Raw genomic sequence first — 24,932 nt, 5'->3', positions numbered from 1 at the left:
ATACTGATATACAAGGGCTGGTATCACACAGTACACAACCAGCCTATACTGATATACAAGGGTTTGGTATCACACAGTACACAACCAGCCTATACTGATATACAAGGGCTGGTATCACACAGTACACAACCAGCCTATACTGATATACAAGGGCTGGTATCACACAGTACACATCCAGCCTATACTGATATACAAGGGTTTGGTATCACACAGTACACAACCAGCCTATACTGATATACAAGGGCTGGTATCACACAGTACACAACCAGCCTATACTGATATACAAGGGCTGGTATCACACAGTACACAACCAGCCTATACTGATATACAAGGGTTTGGTATCACACAGTACACAACCAGCCTATACTGATATACAAGGGTTTGGTATCACACAGTACACAACCAGCCTATACTGATATACAAGGGCTGGTATCACACAGTACACATCCAGCCTATACTGATATACAAGGGCTGGTATCACACAGTACACAACCAGCCTATACTGATATTAAAGGGTTTGGTATCAACACAGTACACAACCAGCCTATACTGATATACAAGGGCTGGTATCACACAGTACACATCCAGCCTATACTGATATACAAGGGTTTGGTATCACACAGTACACAACCAGCCTATACTGATATACAAGGGTTTGGTATCACACAGTACACAACCAGCCTATACTGATATACAAGGGTTTGGTATCACACAGTACACAACCAGCCTATACTGATATACAAGGGCTGGTATCACACAGTACACAACCAGCCTATACTGATATACAAGGGCTGGTATCACACAGTACACATCCAGCCTATACTGATATACAAGGGCTGGTATCACACAGTACACAACCAGCCTATACTGATATACAAGGGCTGGTATCACACAGTACACAACCAGCCTATACTGATATACAAGGGCTGGTATCACACAGTACACAACCAGCCTATACTGATATACAAGGGTTTGGTATCACACAGTACACAACCAGCCTATACTGATATACAAGGGCTGGTATCACACAGTACACAACCAGCCTATACTGATATACAAGGGTTTGGTATCACACAGTACACAACCAGCCTATACTGATATACAAGGGCTTGGTATCACACAGTACACAACCAGCCTATACTGATATACAAGGGCTGGTATCACACAGTACACAACCAGCCTATACTGATATACAAGGGTTTGGTATCACACAGTACACAACCAGCCTATACTGATATACAAGGGTTTGGTATCACACAGTACACAACCAGCCTATACTGATATACAAGGGCTGGTATCACACAGTACACAACCAGCCTATACTGATATACAAGGGCTTGGTATCACACAGTACACAACCAGCCTATACTGATATACAAGGGTTTGGTATCACACAGTACACAACCAGCCTATACTGATATACAAGGGCTGGTATCACACAGTACACAACCAGCCTATACTGATATACAAGGGTTTGGTATCACACAGTACACAACCAGCCTATACTGATATACAAGGGTTTGGTATCACACAGTACACATCCAGCCTATACTGATATACAAGGGCTGGTATCACACAGTACACAACCAGCCTATACTGATATACAAGGGCTGGTATCACACAGTACACAACCAGCCTATACTGATATACAAGGGCTGGTATCACACAGTACACAACCAGCCTATACTGATATACAAGGGTTTGGTATCACACAGTACACAACCAGCCTATACTGATATACAAGGGCTGGTATCACACAGTACACATCCAGCCTATACTGATATACAAGGGCTTGGTATCACACAGTACACAACCAGCCTATACTGATATACAAGGGTTTGGTATCACACAGTACACAACCAGCCTATACTGATATACAAGGGTTTGGTATCACACAGTACACAACCAGCCTATACTGATATACAAGGGCTTGGTATCACACAGTACACAACCAGCCTATACTGATATACAAGGGTTTGGTATCACACAGTACACAACCAGCCTATACTGATATACAAGGGTTTGGTATCACACAGTACACATCCAGCCTATACTGATATACAAGGGCTGGTATCACACAGTACACAACCAGCCTATACTGATATACAAGGGCTGGTATCACACAGTACACATCCAGCCTATACTGATATACAAGGGCTGGTATCACACAGTACACAACCAGCCTATACTGATATACAAGGGCTGGTATCACACAGTACACAACCAGCCTATACTGATATACAAGGGTTTGGTATCACACAGTACACAACCAGCCTATACTGATATACAAGGGCTGGTATCACACAGTACACAACCAGCCTATACTGATATACAAGGGCTTGGTATCACACAGTACACATCCAGCCTATACTGATATACAAGGGTTTGGTATCACACAGTACACAACCAGCCTATACTGATATACAAGGGCTGGTATCACACAGTACACAACCAGCCTATACTGATATACAAGGGCTTGGTATCACACAGTACACAACCAGCCTATACTGATATACAAGGGTTTGGTATCACACAGTACACAACCAGCCTATACTGATATACAAGGGTTTGGTATCACACAGTACACAACCAGCCTATACTGATATACAAGGGCTGGTATCACACAGTACACATCCAGCCTATACTGATATACAAGGGCTTGGTATCACACAGTACACAACCAGCCTATACTGATATAAAAGGGTTTGGTATCAACACAGTACACAACCAGCCTATACTGATATACAAGGGCTGGTATCACACAGTACACAACCAGCCTATACTGATATACAAGGGTTTGGTATCACACAGTACACAACCAGCCTATACTGATATACAAGGGTTTGGTATCACACAGTACACAACCAGCCTATACTGATATACAAGGGTTTGGTATCACACAGTACACATCCAGCCTATACTGATATACAAGGGCTTGGTATCACACAGTACACAACCAGCCTATACTGATATACAAGGGCTGGTATCACACAGTACACAACCAGCCTATACTGATATACAAGGGCTGGTATCACACAGTACACAACCAGCCTATACTGATATACAAGGGCTGGTATCACACAGTACACAACCAGCCTATACTGATATACAAGGGCTGGTATCACACAGTACACAACCAGCCTATACTGATATACAAGGGTTTGGTATCACACAGTACACAACCAGCCTATACTGATATACAAGGGCTGGTATCACACAGTACACAACCAGCCTATACTGATATACAAGGGTTTGGTATCACACAGTACACAACCAGCCTATACTGATATACAAGGGCTGGTATCACACAGTACACAACCAGCCTATACTGATATACAAGGGCTGGTATCACACAGTACACAACCAGCCTATACTGATATACAAGGGTTTGGTATCACACAGTACACAACCAGCCTATACTGATATACAAGGGTTTGGTATCACACAGTACACAACCAGCCTATACTGATATACAAGGGCTGGTATCACACAGTACACAACCAGCCTATACTGATATACAAGGGTTTGGTATCACACAGTACACAACCAGCCTATACTGATATACAAGGGCTTGGTATCACACAGTACACAACCAGCCTATACTGATATACAAGGGCTGGTATCACACAGTACACAACCAGCCTATACTGATATACAAGGGCTTGGTATCACACAGTACACAACCAGCCTATACTGATATACAAGGGCTTGGTATCACACAGTACACATCCAGCCTATACTGATATACAAGGGCTGGTATCACACAGTACACAACCAGCCTATACTGATATACAAGGGCTGGTATCACACAGTACACAACCAGCCTATACTGATATAGAAGGGCTGGTATCACACAGTACACAACCAGCCTATACTGATATACAAGGGTTTGGTATCACACAGTACACAACCAGCCTATACTGATATACAAGGGCTGGTATCACACAGTACACATCCAGCCTATACTGATATACAAGGGTTTGGTATCACACAGTACACAACCAGCCTATACTGATATACAAGGGTTTGGTATCACACAGTACACAACCAGCCTATACTGATATACAAGGGTTTGGTATCACACAGTACACAACCAGCCTATACTGATATACAAGGGTTTGGTATCACACAGTACACAACCAGCCTATACTGATATACAAGGGTTTGGTATCACACAGTACACAACCAGCCTATACTGATATACAAGGGTTTGGTATCACACAGTACACATCCAGCCTATACTGATATACAAGGGCTGGTATCACACAGTACACAACCAGCCTATACTGATATACAAGGGCTGGTATCACACAGTACACATCCAGCCTATACTGATATACAAGGGCTGGTATCACACAGTACACAACCAGCCTATACTGATATACAAGGGTATGGTATCACACAGTACACAACCAGCCTATACTGATATACAAGGGCTGGTATCACACAGTACACATCCAGCCTATACTGATATACAAGGGTTTGGTATCACACAGTACACAACCAGCCTATACTGATATACAAGGGTTTGGTATCACACAGTACACAACCAGCCTATACTGATATACAAGGGTTTGGTATCACACAGTACACAACCAGCCTATACTGATATACAAGGGTTTGGTATCACACAGTACACAACCAGCCTATACTGATATACAAGGGTTTGGTATCACACAGTACACAACCAGCCTATACTGATATACAAGGGTTTGGTATCACACAGTACACAACCAGCCTATACTGATATACAAGGGTTTGGTATCACACAGTACACAACCAGCCTATACTGATATACAAGGGTTTGGTATCACACAGTACACAACCAGCCTATACTGATATACAAGGGCTTGGTATCACACAGTACACAACCAGCCTATACTGATATACAAGGGTTTGGTATCACACAGTACACAACCAGCCTATACTGATATACAAGGGCTGGTATCACACAGTACACAACCAGCCTATACTGATATACAAGGGCTGGTATCACACAGTACACAACCAGCCTATACTGATATACAAGGGCTGGTATCACACAGTACACAACCAGCCTATACTGATATACAAGGGCTGGTATCACACAGTACACAACCAGCCTATACTGATATACAAGGATTTGGTATCACACAGTACACAACCAGCCTATACTGATATACAAGGGCTGGTATCACACAGTACACAACCAGCCTATACTGATATACAAGGGTTTGGTATCACACAGTACACAACCAGCCTATACTGATATACAAGGGCTGGTATCACACAGTACACAACCAGCCTATACTGATATACAAGGGTTTGGTATCACACAGTACACAACCAGCCTATACTGATATACAAGGGTTTGGTATCACACAGTACACAACCAGCCTATACTGATATACAAGGGCTGGTATCACACAGTACACAACCAGCCTATACTGATATACAAGGGTTTGGTATCACACAGTACACAACCAGCCTATACTGATATACAAGGGTTTGGTATCACACAGTACACAACCAGCCTATACTGATATACAGTAGACTTTTGCCTGTGTGAATATGGTGGGCCTACGGAGAATAGGAGCTGTGGTGTATGGGAGAATGAATAAACTCTCTGCTAAAACTTTTCCCACCAGACCAGTTGGAATCATTCAAACACAGAACAGCAAGCGTTTGTTGTCTAATTAAGGTTTTTTACACACCTTCGAAACCCATCAAAAAATATCTAGCCATTGGCTAATCAATAATATTTTCATTCACAAGTCATTATAGTAAATGTGTAAGGTTGTTTCATTTGGTCAGAATCAAATCAAATGTATTTATAAAGCCCTTTTTTTTTACATCAGCTGATGTCACAAAGTGCTTATACAGAAACCCAGCCTAAAACTCCAAATAGCAAGCAACGCAGATGTAGAAGCACGGTGTCCAGGAAAAACTCCCTAGACGAGAACTCAGTCTGATCAGACTAACTTACAGCACCTCACCAAATCTGACAAGACAACCAAAAATGTTTTCATTCATTTGCTTCATTAATTTTTTTAATATTTCATTTCAGTCAACCAGTCAACCATTTCAGACAACCATTTGTTTTATTGATAGTTCTTTCTTCCATAACAGGTCAACCATGATGACCTTGCTCCTACTGTGTGTGTGTCTTCCCTTCATCACCTCAACTATATCATTTGAAGACCCCGGCGGTATGTGTAATCGTACATCACTATTATTGATCACTGATCAAACACAGATAGATGGGTGGAAGAAAGCTTTCGCACTCCCACTGCTTTCATCCAATCAGATCCAATCCACATCCAGGAAGGACCAATGGAAGGATGCGTTGCATTCAAACAGGGGAAGGTTGCAGTTCTAGTTATTCAAGCGGAGCTCCTGTTATATACTGTATGTGTACGTCTACTGACCACCGCCGGCGGCAAATGTAAAAGTAGAAAGGTTCTTAGTCTCTCTTGATAGGGTTTGGAATAATGCAGGCAGATGACATGACTCCACTTTACTGAAACAAAGCAGCCACTACATCCACCATATTACTTCACTTCGCGCAAACATCTTCCTGCGTGTTCTACTCATGAGCAGTGTGACAGTTAGAAAGTGTCTTCCATCCAATTAGATGCAAATATGTTGTAAAAAAAAAAAAAAAAAGGTATCTCAAACTGTCCACCCCAGATCTCGACAGTAACCTGAGTGTCAGCATTCCCGTGGAGGTGGCGCTGCACCCTCTGATGGGCACCAAGGTGGTGGTGCCCTGCTACTTCCAGGACAACATGGTCAACGACCCCGGCACATCCACTGTCACTCCCCTGTCCCACCGCATCAAGTGGACCTACGTCACCAAGGGCAAGGCCACCCTCATACTGCTGGCGTCAGAGGGCAAAGTTCACGTGGAGACGGAGTACCTAGACCGGGTCACCATGGTCAACTACCCGCTGGTGCCCACCGACGTCACCATGGAGATCACAGAACTGCGTGCCAAGGACTCGGGCACTTACCGCTGTGAGGTCATGCACGGCATCGAGAATAACTATGACTGGGTGGACATCCAGGTTCAAGGTATGCACCTAAACCAAATATCAGGGATATTGGGGTCAATTCTCTTTCGATTCAGTCCATTCTGGAAGTAAACAGAAATTCAAATTCCGTGGTTTGCTTAATTATTATAATTTTTAATATTATATTATATGGGGAAGAGTATTGTATAATTAAGCAATAAGGCATGAGGAGGTGTGATATATGGCCAAAGTACCATTGCTAAGGGCTTTTCCACGGCTGTCAGCCAATAAGCATTTAGGGCTCGAACCACCAAGTGTATAATGTGCTATGAACGTGTATGAAACTCCTCCACAGTGAGTACATATCTTATGTAAATCAGTAGAAAAGGATTTTGACATGGTTGGGGTCAATTCCATTTCGATTCAATCCATTCAGGAAGTAAACTGATTCCAATTCCAAATCATTGAGAAAAATTTGAATTTGAATTTCAGTTTACTTTCAGAATTGATTGAATCAAAATGGAATTGACCCCAACCATGTCAAACATCCTCTTACTCATCCTATTAAACACAAGCCAATCCTCTGAAATGGAATAATACTCAGTATAATATGACGGTGAGGGCGATGTGTTCTCTCCTCTCCAGGCATTGTGTTCCACTACCGAGCCGTCTCCACGCGCTACACTCTGAACTTTGAGAGGGCCAAGGCTGCCTGTACCCAGAACAGTGCCACCATCGCCACCCCAGCTCAACTACAGGCTGCCTTTGACGATGGCTTCCACCAATGTGACGCCGGGTGGCTCTCTGACCAAACAGTCAGGTAATTGTGATATACTAAACTGTGTACTGTCGTTACTGTTTTAGGGAAACCATCTTGATGTGTTGGTACCCAGTGGGGATATCCAGTACAGTAAAAATTAAGAAATTAGTACAGCCCTGAAGGGTTTTGTGGGGAATGTTATTCTAGAGCATGGGTTGGCATTCAGCAAAGCCATGTTATAACCATTTGGGATTAAAAATAAACTTATTGACGGCGTGACGTGTATGCATTTTTTTTTCTTTGCCATCTTACGTGATCTACTCAAGGTATCCCATCCATGAGCCTCGTGAGGGTTGCTTCGGAGACAAGGAGGAGTTCCCGGGAGTGCGAACCTACGGCTTGAGAGAGGTCAACGAGACTTATGACGTGTACTGCTTTGCACAGAAGATGTCAGGTACAGTACGCTACACTGTAGCTGGTCATGGTCATTATACAAGCTGTTATGTGGTGCACATAGATAAACATCACTGTTAAAGTAGAACTGACAGCATTTCAGCAACATGAGATCTTATTAAAATATGTTCCTATACACCTCCAGGGAGGATATGACACCTTCAAAAAGAATCTAACAAGCAAGCACTTAGTCATTTTTCATACTTTCATAGAATGCTTGCCAATGACAGTAAGGCATTTGTGAAAATTCTAGCGCAATATAGTGTGGGAAAGCGGCCGTGCGTTTGGACAATTAATAGACACTGCAGTAGATAAAACCTAATAAAAACATCTGTCTTGTCCAGGACCGGTGTCTACGCAGACCGGTGTGCCATAGCCAATCGGAGCTAGTAGGCCTATATTCAAATTAGCCATTATTAAAGGCCTACATGTTTCTCTGTTGCAGGTTTTATTTTATTAGATAAATTGTGAATTAATTGTCAAGCTTTAAAAACCGAGGCCAGACTGCAACATTTTAGTAGCCTAGCTAGGACTGTGGCATGTGTCTGTACACTTTCCCTCCACTGTGCGCTGTAAACGGGACACATGAAGGCAGCGCAATTGAAGTTGAATTCACTGATGCAAGCGCATCAGACTGTCCTTTCATAAAATGGATGACTCAAGTGTTGACTCATTTATACTCCTTTGTGTGTCCTTGTTTGACACATAGCCTATTAGCCACGTTATGACTAGCCTATTATTACGTAAGCTAGCCTATTAGCCACGTTATGACTGAGTTGTGATCATTGCCCTTGCTAGTTCGATTGTATTGACATTCCCAGCCTTAATTAAAAAGTTGTCCGTTTTTGTTCAAAATATTGAGTCATTGAAACTGAAACTGTGCATCCCGAATGGGTTGTGGCAGCAAACAATGTTCCAGGCCAGCTGTGATTGTCACGGTTGTCGTAAGGAGAAGCGGACCAAAGTACAGCGTGTGTGTTGTTCCACATTTTATTTACACTGTGAAACTATGCAATACATAAATAAACTGAAAGACAAAAACAACAAACCGTGACGCAGAGGTGAAACATACACTGACTCAAAGATAATCTCCCACAAACCCAGGTGGAAAAAACACCTTTCTTAAGCATGATCTCCAATTAGAGACAACGAGGACCAGCTGCCTCTAATTGGAGATCATCCCAAACAAAACCCCAACATAGAAATAAAAAACTAGAACCTGAACATAGAAATAGAAAACATAGGGGGAAAAAACCCTGTCATGCCCTGACCTACTCTACCATAGAAAATAACATATTTCAATGGTCAGGACGTGACAGTGATTTACAACCTGATAGCAATATGTTGGGACAATGAAGAAATCTATTGGTGAATTATATTAATCATGCATTGAACTGCATCCATCTATTCTGCCAACAATCACAGGATTTGTTGCCAAAGATAACCTATTTTTAAAACCTCTTAAAAGTTGGTTTTGAAGAATAAACTGGGAATTTGCTATTTTTTACTGATATTATGAATAACTGATTGTTTCATATGTGCAAAGTAGTTAAAACCATCTCAGTTCCACTTTAAGGGATTTATAACAGCTATATTCAATAGGTGGACCGCAGTCCGGCTCCGTACCCACAACAGGGTCAATACGAGAAAAATACTAAAATACTAAAACAATAGGACTGTTTCATATATACTGAACAAAAATATAAATGCAACATGTAAAGTATTGATCCCGTGTTTCATGAGCTGAAATAAAAAATCCTAGAAATTGTCCATATGCACAAAAAGCTCATTTCGCTCAAATTTTGTGCACAAATTTGTTTACATCCCTGTTAGTGAGCATAATCCATCCACCTGATAGGTGTGGCATGTCAAGAAGCTGGTTAAACAGCATGATCATTACATTCGCATGCGGACTGCAGGAATGTCCACCAGAGGTCTTGCCAGAGAATTGAATGTTAATTTCTCTACCATAAGCCGCCTTCAAAGTCGTTTTAGAGAATTTGGCAGTAAGTCCAACCGGCCTCACAACCGCAGACCACATGTAACCACGCCAGCGTAGGACCTCCACATCCGGCATCGTCGGAGACCAGCCACCCGGACAGCTAATAAAGCCCTTTTGTGTGGAAAAACTCATTCTGATTGGCTGGCCACCCAAGTGGGTGGGCCTATGCCCTCGCCGTCCCACCCATGGCTGCGTCCCTGCCCAGTCATTTGAAATCAATAGATTATGGCTTAATGAATTTATTTCAATTGACTGAATTCCTAATAACAACTGAAACTCAGTAAATCCTTGAAAGTGTTGCATGTTGCGTTTATATTTTTGTTCAGTATAGTTTCTGTGTGTGCTGTGCTGTGGATGACTCTGCAGTTAAATGGGGATGCATTTTGTGTCTGCTCAGTGTCAAGACAGCTCCCTCAGCTTTGAAGAACAGAGTACATAGTCTACTCTCCTCAATTAGTTATCTGTTTCTGAAATTATCTTACATTTACATGTTATTCCTTTAGCATATGCTCTTATCCAGAGCGATTTACAGGAGCAATTAGAAATAAGTGCCTTGCTCAAGGGCACATTGCCAGATTTTAACCTCTTCCCCTAAAACAAGTATTTTTACTGGCATTAGTTACCGCAAGGACAATTGCTGCATTTTCATATCTATCTGTTTGACCGCCTGCGTCTGTTTCTCACTCTTTGCCTTCCCCAGGCAGAGTGTTCTACTCCATGTCCGTGGAGAAGTTCACCTTCTACCAGGCAATGGACCAGTGTGCCAAACTAGGGGCCAAGCTGGCCACCACAGGGCAGCTGTACCTGGCCTGGAAGTCTGGCATGGACGTGTGTAATGCGGGCTGGCTGGCAGACGGAAGCGTCCGCTACCCCATCAACATTGTCAGGCCCCAGTGTGGTGGAGGACAACTTGGAGTGAGGACCGTGTACCTGTTCCCTAACCAGACAGGCTACCCCTACCCGGACTCCCACTATGATGCTATCTGCTACCAAGGTAACCCAGACACCAGATTATATCTGAAGACTGCATATCAAATAAAATAAAATCTAATTTATTTATATAGCCCTTCTTACATCAGCTGATATCTCAAAGTGCTGTACAGAAACCCAGCCTAAAACCCCAAACAGCAAGCAATGCAGGTGTAGAAGCACCTATCCCATAATGCACCACTGTTGCTGTCGATCTCTTCAAGCTTGAACTACTGTACTTGGTCAAGGCACCAAAAATAGTTTAAAAAAAGAGGTCACAAGTAAATTGTTATAGTGTTAAAAAAGGAATCACAACCTTATACAGCAAAAAGGCACTGTGGATTACATGTGATGTGTTAAAAAAACAGAGTGATTTCCAGTATGACAGAGTGTGGCTTTAACTTTACCTGCTGCCAATGATCTAATTCATTAGAGGACGACGGTGCAGTCAAGACCACCCCGTTCCCAGAGGTGGCCACCATCACAGACAGTCCTATGGTCTATCCAGGGCTAACCACCACCCCTGAAACTGAGGCAAGGGGGGAGGTGCTGACCCAAGGCCCCCTGGACACCATCACCATGGCACCGACCTTACCCATCCCACCCAGTGTGACTGACACGGTTACGAAGGTTACCCCGGTCGTGGGGGAAGCGATCATTAGCAGGGTGACAGCTAAACCTGATGTGGGCTTCGAGTTCCCTCTTGACAATGACACTGCCATGGCTCCTACAGGTTAGTGGATTGTGCCCCCCAGGTGCACGTTTTGGCTTTTGCCCTAGCACTACACAGCTGATTCAAATAACCAACTCATCATCAAGCTTTGATCATTTGAATCAGCTGTGTAGTGCTATGGCAAAAACCAAAACAAGCCCTAGGACCGAGTTTGGGAAACCCTGATTTAGCAGACACTCTTATCCAGAGCAATTTATAAGTACAATTACAATGCGTGCCTTGCTCAAGGGCACCTAGTCAGCTCTGGGATTCAAACCAGCAACCTTTTGGTTATTGGCCTAACGCTCTTAACCACTAGGCTACCTGCCAGCAGTAATTGCCATTTTCATTTTCAAGTGTAATAACTTAATTTCTGTCATTGGTTCTGTCTGTCTCTTCCCTGCCTTATCTCCCCCCCCCCCCCCTCCGTACTCCTCCCTCCCTCCTTCCCTCTCTATAGGTGTGGTGTTCCACTACCGTGCTGACTCAAGTCGCTATGCCCTGTCCTTCGTGGAGGCCCAGATGGCCTGTCAGAGTGTGGGTGCGGTCATCGCCAGCTCCCAGCAGCTACAGGCAGCCTACGAGGCAGGGCTCCACCACTGTGATGCAGGCTGGCTCAGGGACCAGACCGTCAGGTGAGATAGATAGTGTGAATCTCACTAGTCAAAAGGTGGCCCTCTCAGTAGGGTTACAAAATTCTGCAAACTTTATTCATGTTCCTGGGTTTTCAGAAATCCCTGTTGGAGGATTCCTGGGTATTCCCTTATGATTCCAGAAATCTTCCGACTGGGATATCTGAGAAATGTTGGAACTTTGGGAACATTTCCTGAATGTTTAAACTCTACTTCCAAGACTGCTTTTCTTAAAGAGGACAGAAGTGTGACTGTTTTCTAACCACACATTTACCACCAACCCTGACCTTCAGGTACCCCATCCTGTCTCCCAGAGATAAGTGTTCAGGAAACCTGGAGAATGTCCCAGGGGTGAGGTCCTATGGCCTGAGACCTGCTACTGAGCAATACGACGTCTACTGCTATGTGGACCGCCTCAAGGGTGAGAGACATGGCCCATGGACCCTTATTCTGCTGCTGCTTCTTCTTCTTCTGCTTCTTCGTCTTATTCTTCTTCTACAGTCCTTAGCTTCAGATGTAGTGATTTCTTATTCTTCTTCTACAGTCCTTAGCTTCAGATGTAGTGATTTCTTCTTCTTCTTCTACAGTCCTTAGCTTCAGATGTAGTGATTTTTTATTCTTCTTCTTCTAGTGCTTAGCTTCAGATGTAGTGATTTTTTCTTCTTCTTCTAGTCCTTAGCTTCAGATGTAAAGTGATTTCTTCTTCTTCTACAGACCTTAGCTGCAGATGTAAAGTGATTTCTTCTTCTTCTACAGACCTTAGCTGCAGATGTAAAGTGATTTCTTCTTCTTCTTCTGCAGACCTTAGCTTCAGATGTAGTGATTTCTTCTTCTTCTACAGGCCTTAGCTTCAGATGTAAAGTGATTTATTCTTCTTCTTCTACAGTCCTTAGCTTCGGATGTAAAGTGATTTATTCTTCTTCTTCTACAGACCTTAGCTTCAGATGTGAAGTGACTTCTTCTTCTTCTACACACCTTAGCTTCAGATGTAAAGCGACTTCTTCTACTGACCTTAGCTTCAGATGTAGTGATTTCTTCTTCTACAGACCTTAGCTTCAGATGTAAAGTGACTTCTTCTTCTTCTACAGACCTTAGCAGAAGATGTAAAGTGAACCATCACTCCTGAGTAAAACCACCTGCTCTCTCTTCTCCCTCACTTCCCAGGGGAGCTGTTCTATTCCAGTGACTATGACAGCTTCTCCTATGAGGAGGCTGTAGCCCACTGCCAGAAGCTCAACACCACGCTAGCCACCACAGGGCAGCTCTATGCCGCCTGGAGACAGGGCTTCGACAAGTGTCGTCCAGGCTGGCTGCAGGATCGCAGCGTCCGCTACCCCATCCATGCCCCAAGGCCCCACTGTGGAGGCGGCAAGGCCGGGGTACACACCATCTACGCCTTCCCCAACCAGACAGAAAACCCAGACCAGCACTCCAGATACGATGCATACTGCTTCAGAGGTATGAGTTTGGATCTGTTCAGAGTCATGGAGAGAGTTGCGAAACCACCAAAGGTTGTGATAATTACAATCTGTGACAGTTAGAGGAATTCTTACCAGATTGTGTAATTTACTTGGAACTCTTGTTACCAAAATGGTTCCTGTTAAATCTCAACTGATTAAGCATACATTTATATAAGGCTCTGTGTCAAACCATTGAGAAATAATAGAGACAACCATTGAGCCATAAGCTTTAATAATGACAAATACAGCCACTGTTAAAAGTGTGAAAATGATATTGTGTTGGTTTTCTTTGTTTTGTAGCTGAACGTGTGATTATTCATACTGAAACCAGACTCAACGTTACTCTAGTTGTCGAGGAGGAAATTATCAACATGACAACGAGAACAGACCAATTGACGCCTGGTAATATATATTTTTATTAAGAGGTCTACAGTATTGCTATATCCCCACTAGTATTTCCTGTACATGTATCCTGCCGACTACACCAAATGTAACAGTTTTGGTAGACTAGTGGTAGACTAGTGGTAGCCTAGTGGTAGACTAGTGGTAGACTAGTGGTAGCCTAGTGGTAGCCTAGTGGTAGACTAGTGGTAGACTAGTGGTAGCCTAGTGGTAGACTAGTGGTAGACTAGTGGTAGCCTAGTGGTAGCCTAGTGGTAGACTAGTGGTAGCCTAGTGGTAGACTAGTGGTAGACTAGTGGTAGCCCAGTGGTAGACTAGTGGTAGCCCAGTGGTAGCCTAGTGGTAACCTAGTGGTAACCTAGTGGTAGACTAGTGGTAGCCTAGTGGTAGACTAGTGGTAGACTAGTGGTAGCCTAGTGGTAGCCTAGTGGTAGACTAGTGGTAGCCTAGTGGTTAGAGCGTTGGGCCAGTAACCAAAAGGTTACTGGGCCAACGAATCCCCGAGCTGACAAGGTAAAAATCTGTCGTTCTGCCCCTGAGCAAGGCAGTTAACCCACTGTTCCCCGGGCACTAAAGACGTGGATGTCGATTAAGGCAGCCCCCCCACACCTCTCTGGTTCAGAGGGGTTGGGTTAAATGTGGAAGACACATTTCAGTTGAAGGTCATTCAGTTGTACAACTGACTAGGTATCACCCCTTTCAGTTTCCTTTTGCCTCTATTTCAAATCAGAATGCACAAGCTGTATTGTAGTCCGTGTGTTACTATTACATGTTCTTCCTCTGTGGTTTCTCAGTGAGCCCCATCGAGCCACCTGTCTCTGTGGATGTGTCTGGTTCAGCCTCAGCTGATCATTCATCCAGTGGTAGTGGCAGTGGAACTCCTGGCCATAGTGGATACACATCTGGTAGGGCAAGCGGCGAGGGCTCAGGGTCTGGCTTCCAAGTCACCTTCGAGGGCAGTGGACCCATCTTGTCTGGAGAGGGCTCTGGCTCTGGCTCTGGAGATCCTCAGGAGGCGGGAGAGGGGAGTACCACTGTCACCAACCCCCCGAAAGTCGGGTCCGGGGATAGTGGGTCTGGGGTGGGAGAGTTCAGCGGGTCTGGGGATAGTGGGTCTGGGGTGGGAGAGTTCAGCGGGTCTGGGGATAGTGGGTCTGGGGTGGGAGAGTTCAGCGGGTCTGGGGATAGTGGGTCTGGGGTGGGAGAGTTCAGTGGGTCTGGGGATAGTGGGTCTGGGGTGGGAAAGTTCAGTGGGTCTGGGGATAGTGGGTCTGGGGTGGGAGAGTTCAGTGGGTCTGGGGATAGTGGGTCTGGGGTGGGAGAGTTCAGTGGGTCTGGCGATAGTGGGTCTGGGGTGGGAGAGTTCAGCGAGTCTGGGGATAGTGGGTCTGGGGTGGGAGAGTTCAGCGGGTCTGGGGATAGTGGGTCTGGGGTGGGAGAGTTCAGTGGGTCTGGGGATAGTGGGTCTGGGGTGGGAAAGTTCAGTGGGTCTGGGGATAGTGGGTCCGGGGTGGGAGAGTTCAGTGGGTCTGGGGATAGTGGGTCTGGGGTGGGAGAGTTCAGTGGGTCTGGGGATAGTGGGTCTGGGGTGGGAGAGTTCAGCGAGTCTGGGGATAGTGGATCTGGGGTGGGGGTGGGAGAGTTCAGTGGTGGGCTACCGTCCAGTGTCCTTCCCCACTCGGGTAGTAGCAGCGGAGTATCTGAGGACCTGAGTGGTAGCGGGGACTCTGTCATCATCATTGTGGACGGAGAGATGGTGGACATCTCCAAACGGCAGCCCACCGGACAGGAGTTTGGACAAGGAGGTGTGGACATCAGTGGCTCTGGAGGAATGTCTGGATTGTATGGCCTCTTCAGCGGGGATGTTACCAGCACCTCTGGTTCCGGAAGTCCTGACATATCTTTCACGCATTCAGGTCTCATCGACCTGACCGATCAGCCCTCGGGAGAGCAGGAAGTCTCCGGCTACCAGACCTTCTCTTCTGGTTTTTCAAGCGGTTTCCCCTCCGGTTTTCCATCTGGTTTTCACAGTGGCTCTGGATTCCCATCCAGCAGGGACAAAGCCCATTCAGGCCACGAGGTCATCTTCCTGACAGATGATGGGATGATGGAGGTGACGGCACGTCAAGGGGAGCAGCGTCCAGAGCAGGGACGGGGTTACGTAGAGGTCAGTGGAGACAGCAGTAGCCAACATGAAGGGAGCACCTCGGCCAGTGGGCTCTCCCTGGGGGAGTCACCATTTGCAGAGGGCCTGTCTGTGGTGCTGCCGCCTGGTTCAACCATGACTTACCCAGAGAATATCGGCAGTCTTGGAAACACAGACAGAGGGGATGACCTGGATCTGGTGGAGGAAGGCCAAGAGCAGAAAGGGCTGGGAGGTTCCACGGAGACGATCTATGTCACGGCACCATCGGCAGTCTTCCCTAGCATGACGACAGCACCCGCCGTCTCGATGGTGAACCCTGCTGTGGTGGAGGAGCCTGCTGCAGTGTACGGTATGTTGCTTAAAGGGATAGTACAGCAATATTTTATCACTTGGGCATATCTTACTTTAGAGGTGTTCTATAGGTCAGTAGTTACAGCATGTATACTAAAAAATATAAATGCGACATGCAACAATTACAAAATCTTTACTGAGTTACAGTTCATATAAGGAAAGAAGTCAACTGAAATAAATTAATTAGGCCCTAATCTATGGATTTCACATGACTGGGCAGGGTGCAGGCATGGGTGGGCCTTGGAGGGCATAGGCCCACCCACTGGGGAGCCAGGCCAAGCCAATCAGAAAGGTTTTTCCCCACAAAAGGGCTTTATTACAGACAGAAATACTCCTCAGCACCCCACCCCTCCTCAGACGATCCCGCAGGTGAAGAAGCCGGATGTGGAGGACCTGAGCTGGAGTGGTGACACATGGTCTCCGGTTGTGAGGCCGGTTGCACATACTGCCAAATTCTCTAAAACGATGTTGGAGGCAGTTTATGGTAGAGAAATGAACATTAAATCATCTGGCAATAGCTCTGGTGGACATTCCTGCAGTCAGCATGCCAACTGCATGCTCCCTCAAATCTTGTGACATCTGTGACATTGTGTTGTGTGACAAAACTGCACATTTTAGAGTGGCCTTTTATTGTCCCCAGCACAAGGTGCACATGTGTAATGATCGTGCAGTTGAATCAGCGTCTTGATATGCCACAACCTGTCAGGTGGATGGATTATCTTGGCAAAGGAGAAATGCTCACTAACAGGGATGTAAACAAATTTCTACACAAAATTTCAGTTAATGAAACATGGGACCAACACTTTACATGTGTTTATATTTTTGTTCAGGGTACCTGAAATAGCACAGTCCTAATGTGTATAATATATCATGTAGTCTACATATTCTACCACAACCAGTTATTATTCTTATTACTATGATAGTCCTTTTACATTACTTGTTCTATTTTTGATTTGACATTTATTTATTATTGATATATATTCTGCATTGTTGAGGAGAGCTTGCAGGTAGGCATTTCAGTGTACCGTTGATACCTGCTGTATCCTGTGTCTCAGTAAACTCCTTTAATAAGAAGACAGGGAGAGTGGCTGGCTGCTGAGACTGACTGGCCAGTGGCTGTATAACACTATTTAGCTATAAGCCATTGTTTACTTTGCTTTATCCACCTCATGCTAACAGCTAGTAAACTACATCCCCCGTGATTAGCATATTTATCTAAATCAACCCATTCATTGTTTGACCCTTGCCCTCTTTCTAGCTACTACTGAACCTTGTGAGCCTAACCCGTGTGGAGCAGGCACCTGCTCTGTGGAGGATGGCGTCGCTTTGTGCCAATGCCCACATGGATTCGCTGGAGAGGAAAACTGCAGCACACGTGAGTGCCACCGCCATGTGTTAACAGATGTATTGAAATGATTGTAAGCCCACATATCTATTAAAGATGATCTCAATCTTATTATTTTTTTCAGTGTTTACATGCAAATTAAAGTTGCCATGTGCCACAACGTATACCGTTAGAGGTGAGGGGTAGGGGAGTTGTATGAAAATCAACAAATATCGAACATTCTAAAGTAAATTTGTTAATGTGTCGATCTTTCTGTCCGGGTGTGCAGCAGTGCAGGGCTGCGCCGAGGGCTGGGTGGAATTCATGGGGAGCTGCTACCTGCACTTTGCTGAGAGAGACACCTGGCCTGACGCTGAGCAGCGCTGCCAAGAGCTTAACGCCCACCTGGTCAGCATCACCTCCCAACAGGAGCAGGAGTTTGTCAACTGTGAGTAAAGAGATAGGATGTGTGCAGGGGGGGGGTACTGTTGAGAGTTAGAATAGTAGGATACAACAATGTCAATGTGTTTGTGTCTCTGCAGTTTCCCCTCTTATGTCAGTCACTCAATTAGCCATGTTGGCTAACATTTTAACATTAGTAAGTTAGTCTAGAAAAATCTACCGACCGGGCATGCAAGGCACATGCCAAGGGGCCATGACCTCCAGGGGACCACCATTGATTTTGTTAGTCACTCTCACTCAGATATCATATTAACATGACATAAGTCATGGCATAATGTATAGAATTGCAGGAAGTCATGGCAAAATGTGTAGAATTGCATGAAGTTAGTTGTACAATTGCCAAATGTTCTCTCCACATCTTGGCAAAATTTGTAGAAAAGTGTCTTCAAAACTGCAACATTTTCTCTACGCTCATGCATAGCAAAATGTGTAGAATTGCTGGAAATGTACGTAAAAACGTCAAAACTCTCCTCCGTCAAGATGGGCCACTAAAATGTTTTGCCTACCAATCTCGCTTAGGGCCCCCAAAAGGCTAGGGCCGGTCCTGTGTGTGTGTGTGTGTGTGTGTGTGTGTGTGTGTGTGTGTGTGTGTGTGTGTGTGTGTGTGTGTGTGTGTGTGTGTGTGTGTGTGTGTGTGTGTGTGTGTGTGTGTGTGTGTGTGTGTGTGTTTGTTTGTTTGTTTGTTTGTTTGTTTGTTTGTTTGTTTGTTTGTTTGTGTGTGTGTGTGTGTGTGTTTCAGTTATTTTCAGCACAGACATTAACACATCTGATGCATACATGACAGTTCACTGCTCTCTTCTCCATCTAGCTAACGCTCAGGACTATCAGTGGATTGGACTCAATGACAAGGACGTGCAGAATGAGTTCCGCTGGACAGATGGCAGTCCATTGGTAAGTTTTTCTTTAGTCCAGTTCAGGTATCCCGCTGCTCTTATCTCCTACTTTACTTTGATTTTATGTGCATTGAAATGGGAAATGCTCTCTGCAAATGAAATAGAAGAACAAGAAGAAGAAGAAGAAAGGAAGAAGAAGCATTTTAATTAGCATTTGACTTGTTAATTCCATTTGATCCTACTTTCTAATCAAACAGTCCTATTTTGATGTGTTCACATGCAGGAATTTGAGAACTGGAGGCCCAACCAGCCGGATAACTACTTTAACTCTTGGGAGGACTGTGTGGTGATGATCTGGCACGAGAACGGCCAGTGGAACGACGTGCCCTGCAACTACCACCTGCCCTTCACCTGCAAGAGTGGACCTGGTAGGAGCAGGGATTAGGGGTTGAGGTTCAGAGGGCACAGCACATTCATTGGGTCAGCTGTCAGTCACTGAGCCAACAGGACAGAGAAATAGCACTAGCCTTGATGCTTTTTTTAAATATAGGGATGTCCGCAGGTGCTAGTCATCACTATGCACCAATCAGGGTTAATCAAGTGTTAAATGAAGTGTTATAGCTGCAATATAACCAAATTATAAGTCTAAGAAGCAGTAGATCTGTTCTATGTGCTATATTTCTATGCTTCTCGTTCTTAAGTTTCGTTTTTGCATCTTTTTCTTTTGGTTTTGTACACCAGCTTCAAAATGTTGGAAATACAATATTTTGTTACTGAACATATATTTTACAGCGGTTTGGATGGTACAGTGATTCTCTACACTATACATTGCTTGTTTGTCATATAAACTGAAATTAGGAGAACCATAAGTAAAATTGCAACCAGGAAATGGCATAGCAATTTCTGCATATTGCACCTTTAAACGTGTTAAAACTATGTGTTAAACTTATTGTTGGCCCACTGACTATTTGTAGGAAACACATGATAGGGATCTTGGCTAATTTTTATGGTTTCCCCTTTTCTTCACAGTCATGTGCCACTCGCCCCCAGAGGTGGCCAATGCCAGGCCGATGGGCAGCAGAAAAGAGCGTTACCCTGTCAACTCTATAGTCCGCTACCAATGTGACGCAGGCTTCACACAGCGCCACCCGCCTGTTGTACGCTGCCGTCCCGACGGGCGGTGGGAGGAGCCCCAGGTGGAGTGTATAGAACGTGAGTCTGACCTGCTCCTTGTCAAGTCACCGATGTCTCGTCCACTTCCATCCGAGATCAGCGTCTAATAACCATGCAGATGACATCACACATACTAACGGAGCAACAACACAGGAGACACAACATTCACACGCGTGAGAAATATAGACATCCTGAGAAATTACAAACATCTCTAGGGAAACAAGTCAATAACATGACAGTAAAGTAGGTGAGTTGTGAGAAACTGAATACCCCATGCACTATGGAATTTCCTTATTCATTTCTCTTTTATGGTTATTCAGCAATATTTTCATGATGTCATCAACATGCGCCTCTCTCTCCCTCAGCCGGTGCCACACCCAGCAACAGACTACACAAGAGGTCCATCAGGAGACGGTCTAAAGCAGCCAACAGTCAGTCATGGAGGAAGCGTCTCTAAGCAGGACTGAAGGGACACACTAAAAGAGAACCAAATGGAGCACTCTTGTAGATAAACGTTGATACTCAACGCCATTTTGCCTGACCAAAAAAAAACACAACGTTCCCACCAGGGATGGAAATGGAAAACAAGTTACTTTGGGAACCCAAAAAATCCTTGAAATCACCTAAAGCAAATTTTTTACATGTCAAAATGATTTAATTCCACCATTTCCACCCCTGATTCCCGCCACGTGTGTGTGTGTGTGTGTGTGTATATATATATAGTACCAGTCAAAAGTTTGGACACACCTATTCATTCAAGGGTTTTCTTTATTTTTACTATTTTCTACATTGTAGAATAGTAGTGAAGACATCAAAACTATGAAATAGCACAAGGAATCATGTAGTAACCCAAAAAATGTCAAACAAATCAAAATATATTTTAGATTCTTCAAATAGCCACCCTTTGCCTTGATGACGTCTGTGCACACTCTTAACCAACTTCATGAGGAATGCTTTTCCAACAGTCTTGAAGGAGTTCATATGCTGAGCACTTGTTGGCTGTTTTTCCTTCACTCTGTGGTCCAACTCATCCCAAACCATCTCAACTGGGTTGAGCTCGGGTGATTGTGGAGGCCAGGTCATCTGATACAGCACTCCATCACTCTCCTTCTTGGTCAAATAGCCCTTACACAGCCTGGAGGTGTGTTTTGGGTCATTGTCCTGTTGAAAAACAAATGATAGTCCCACTAAGGGCAAACCAGATGGGTTGGCGTATCGCTGCAGAATGCTGTGGTAGCCATGCTGGTTAAGTGTGCCTTGAATTCTAAATAAATCACTGACAGTGTCACCAGCAAAGCACCCCCACACCATCACACCTCCTCCTCCATGCTTCACGGTGGGAACCACATATGCGGAGATCATTTTTTTTTTTTTTTAAATCATCCGTTCACCTACTCTGCATCTCACAAAGACATGGCGATTGGAATCAAAAATCCCACATTTGGACTCATCAGACCAAAGGACAGATTTCCACCGGTCTAATGTCCATCATGTTTCTTGGCCCAAGCAAGTCTCTTCCTCTTTATTGGTGTCCTTTAGTAGTGCTTTCTTGGCAGCATGTAACGGCCTCCTCTGAACAGTTGATGTTGAGATGTGTCTGTTACTTGAACTCTGAAGCATTTATTTGGGCTGCAATTTCTGAGACTGGTAACTCTAATGAACTTATGCTCTGCAGCAGAGGTAACTCTGGGTCTTCCTTTCCTGTGGCGGTCTTCATGAGAGCCAGTTTCATCAGAGCGCTTGATGGTTTTTGCAACTGCACTTGAAGAAACTTTCAAAGTTCTTGAAATTGTCCGTATTGACTGACCTTCATGTCTTAAAGTAATGATGGACTGTCGTTTCTCTTTGCTTATTTGAGCTGTTCTTGCCATAATATGGACTTGGTCTTTTATCAAATAGGGCTATCTTCTGTATACCACCCCTACCTTGTCACAACACAACTGATTGGCTCAAACACATTAAGAGGGAAAGAAATTCCACAAATGTACTTTTAACAAGGCACACCTGTTAATTGAAATGCATTCCAGGTGACTACCTCATGAAGCTGGTTGAGAGAATGCCAAGAGTGTGCAAAGCTGTCATCAAGGTAAAGGGTGGCTATTTGAAGAATCTCAGATATAAAATATATTTTGATTTGTTGAACACTTTTTTGTTACCACATGATTCCATATGTGTTATTTCATAGTTTTGATTTCTTCACTATTATTCTATAATGTAGAAAATAGTCAAAATAAAGAAAAACCCTTGAATGAGTAGGTGTTCTAAAATGTTTGACCGGTAGTGTATATATAAACACCAAAGTGCATTCGACATGATTTTTTGGTCCGACTGACAATGTTGATCTCTGAGTGTCACTGTGCCTTGGGAAGACTCGTGTAGGTCTGATTGAGGGGAGACATTGGGCAGAGCAAAAAAGTGTTTGGGATTGCAGCTGGATACTCTGAAGTCAAGCACATTGTTAAATATCGTTTTTATGATAATTAGGGTATTTTTTCTGTTGTTGTTAATGTTTATTAATTAGCTTTTTTTCCCCTAGTGTTGGATCTTATGACCAAATAGGGAACAACTCCTGTCTGTAAAGAAGAGCAACATTTGCCTATTTCTGAATGTCCAACAGAGTTCCTCCAGCTCTATATCATAATGACACAGTATTGTGCTGTCATCATGGATATTTTCCCCCAAGGAATTCAGAACATAGAGATAGATAAAGGGCTCATTAAGCCCAATTGTCCTACTTGAGTAAAAGTTAAGATACCCTAATAGAAAATTACTCAAGTAAAAGTGAGTCACCCAGTAAAATAATACTTGAGTAAAAGTCTAAAAGTATTGGTCTTAAATATACTAAAGTTTAAAAATAAATGCAATTGCTAAAATATACTTAAGTATCAAATGTAAAGGTATAAATCCTTTCAAATTCCTTATATTAAGCAAACCAGATGGCACAATTTTCATGTTTTTATTTTATTTTACGGATAGCAGGGGCATGCTCCTACACTCAGACATAATTTACAAATTAAGCATTCATGTTTCGTGAGTCCGCCAGATAAGAGGCAGTAGGGATGACCAGGGATGTTCTCTTGATTTAGTGTGTGAATTTGACCATTTTTCTGTCCTGCTAAGCATAAATCATTTAAGGAAAATGGCTGTCAGAGACAATTTATGGAGTAAAAAGTACATACTTTTCTTTAGGAATGTAGTGAAGTAAAAGTAGAAGTTGTAAAAAATAGTAAAGTACAGATATACCAAAAAACTACTTAAGTAGTACTTTAAAGTAATTTTACTTAAGTACTTTACACCACCAACTAAGCCTTTTTTAGCATGACGAAGAGGAAATATTTCTCATCATCGATGCCCATGCTGTCACAGAAGCGATCAGTGGCTAAGATAGGTGTGCTCTCTTTCCATCTCTATGCTTCAGAATAATCAAGAGGTGAGAATGCCATGGACACAATGCATTTTATTCCCACAGGTGGCGCCATTTCTATACAAAATTGCATTATCTGGTGTAAGACTATAGCTGAGGATTTATGTATGGGATGACAGCAATAGAAGAGTTGACGACAGCACATGCAGTGTGGGAAGAGGCTAATGTCCTACAAGCCATGTGACCTTACAATCCATCCGCTAGTACACAGACGACCAGTCACTTTGGGGCCAATCCTTGAGTGCTACTCTTAGTGAATTAATTTGCCGATAGATTCTGGGTTTGTTTGTCTATTTCTCACTGAATTCTCTCAAACTACGCTTCTGATTCATGATTCATGAGTCCTATCAGATTGAAAATAAACATCCATTTATTTTATTCATAACCCTAAGTCCCTTTGTGTTCAGGAAGGGAATTATCTTGTTCAGGAAGGGAATTATCTTATTTCACAACCCCAAGTCCCTTTGTGTGTAGGAAGGGAATTATCTTATTCATAAACCGAAGTCCCTTTGTGTTCAGGAAGGGAATTATCTTATTCAAAACCCCAAGTCCCTTTGTGTTCAGGAAGGGAATTATCTTATTCAAAACCCCAAGTCCCTTTGTGTTCAGGAATGGAATTATCTTATTCAAAACCCCAAGTCCCTTTGTGTTCAGGAAGGGAATTATGAGGGGTTGAATGGGTACTGGAGAACTTGGAAATGAATTGACACCAGTACCACAACAAGCTGTGAAGGCAAAGACGATGTGATAGGTTGACGAGGATCCTTTTGGGCAGAGACATGTTCACCGTTTGGGGAGCAGGGTCCTACGCTCAAGCTCCTCTCCCACCCGACTCAT

The 24,932-nt window shown here is 43.8% G+C and overlaps 1 protein-coding gene across 1 annotated transcript in view; it reads left to right on the top strand.

Annotated features, from left to right (window-relative positions):
* The window catches only part of LOC106584646 (aggrecan core protein), a 30,603-nt gene extending 9,158 nt beyond the window's left edge, over window positions 1–21,445 (top strand). Inside the window, exons 2-19 of the mRNA XM_014170139.2 lie at window positions 6,109–6,188; window positions 6,670–7,053; window positions 7,638–7,812; window positions 8,079–8,206; window positions 10,908–11,201; window positions 11,610–11,909; window positions 12,349–12,523; window positions 12,814–12,941; window positions 13,685–13,978; window positions 14,281–14,382; window positions 15,177–15,436; window positions 15,980–16,877; window positions 18,138–18,254; window positions 18,493–18,651; window positions 19,474–19,556; window positions 19,782–19,926; window positions 20,528–20,710; window positions 21,037–21,445. Of these exons, the coding sequence (XP_014025614.2) occupies window positions 6,116–6,188; window positions 6,670–7,053; window positions 7,638–7,812; window positions 8,079–8,206; window positions 10,908–11,201; window positions 11,610–11,909; window positions 12,349–12,523; window positions 12,814–12,941; window positions 13,685–13,978; window positions 14,281–14,382; window positions 15,177–15,436; window positions 15,980–16,877; window positions 18,138–18,254; window positions 18,493–18,651; window positions 19,474–19,556; window positions 19,782–19,926; window positions 20,528–20,710; window positions 21,037–21,128 (3,990 nt within the window). The 5' untranslated portion in view covers window positions 6,109–6,115 and the 3' untranslated portion in view covers window positions 21,129–21,445. The remainder of the gene's footprint in view (window positions 1–6,108; window positions 6,189–6,669; window positions 7,054–7,637; window positions 7,813–8,078; window positions 8,207–10,907; window positions 11,202–11,609; window positions 11,910–12,348; window positions 12,524–12,813; window positions 12,942–13,684; window positions 13,979–14,280; window positions 14,383–15,176; window positions 15,437–15,979; window positions 16,878–18,137; window positions 18,255–18,492; window positions 18,652–19,473; window positions 19,557–19,781; window positions 19,927–20,527; window positions 20,711–21,036) is intronic.
* Window positions 21,446–24,932: the final 3,487 nt, after the last annotated feature.

This window comes from Salmo salar, chromosome ssa23 (assembly GCF_905237065.1).
Source record: "Salmo salar chromosome ssa23, Ssal_v3.1, whole genome shotgun sequence".
In the NCBI taxonomy this organism is placed as follows: Eukaryota; Metazoa; Chordata; class Actinopteri; order Salmoniformes; family Salmonidae; genus Salmo; species Salmo salar.
The sequence above is the reverse complement of the archived record's forward strand: the minus strand, read 5'-3'. Positions and strand labels throughout refer to the sequence as shown.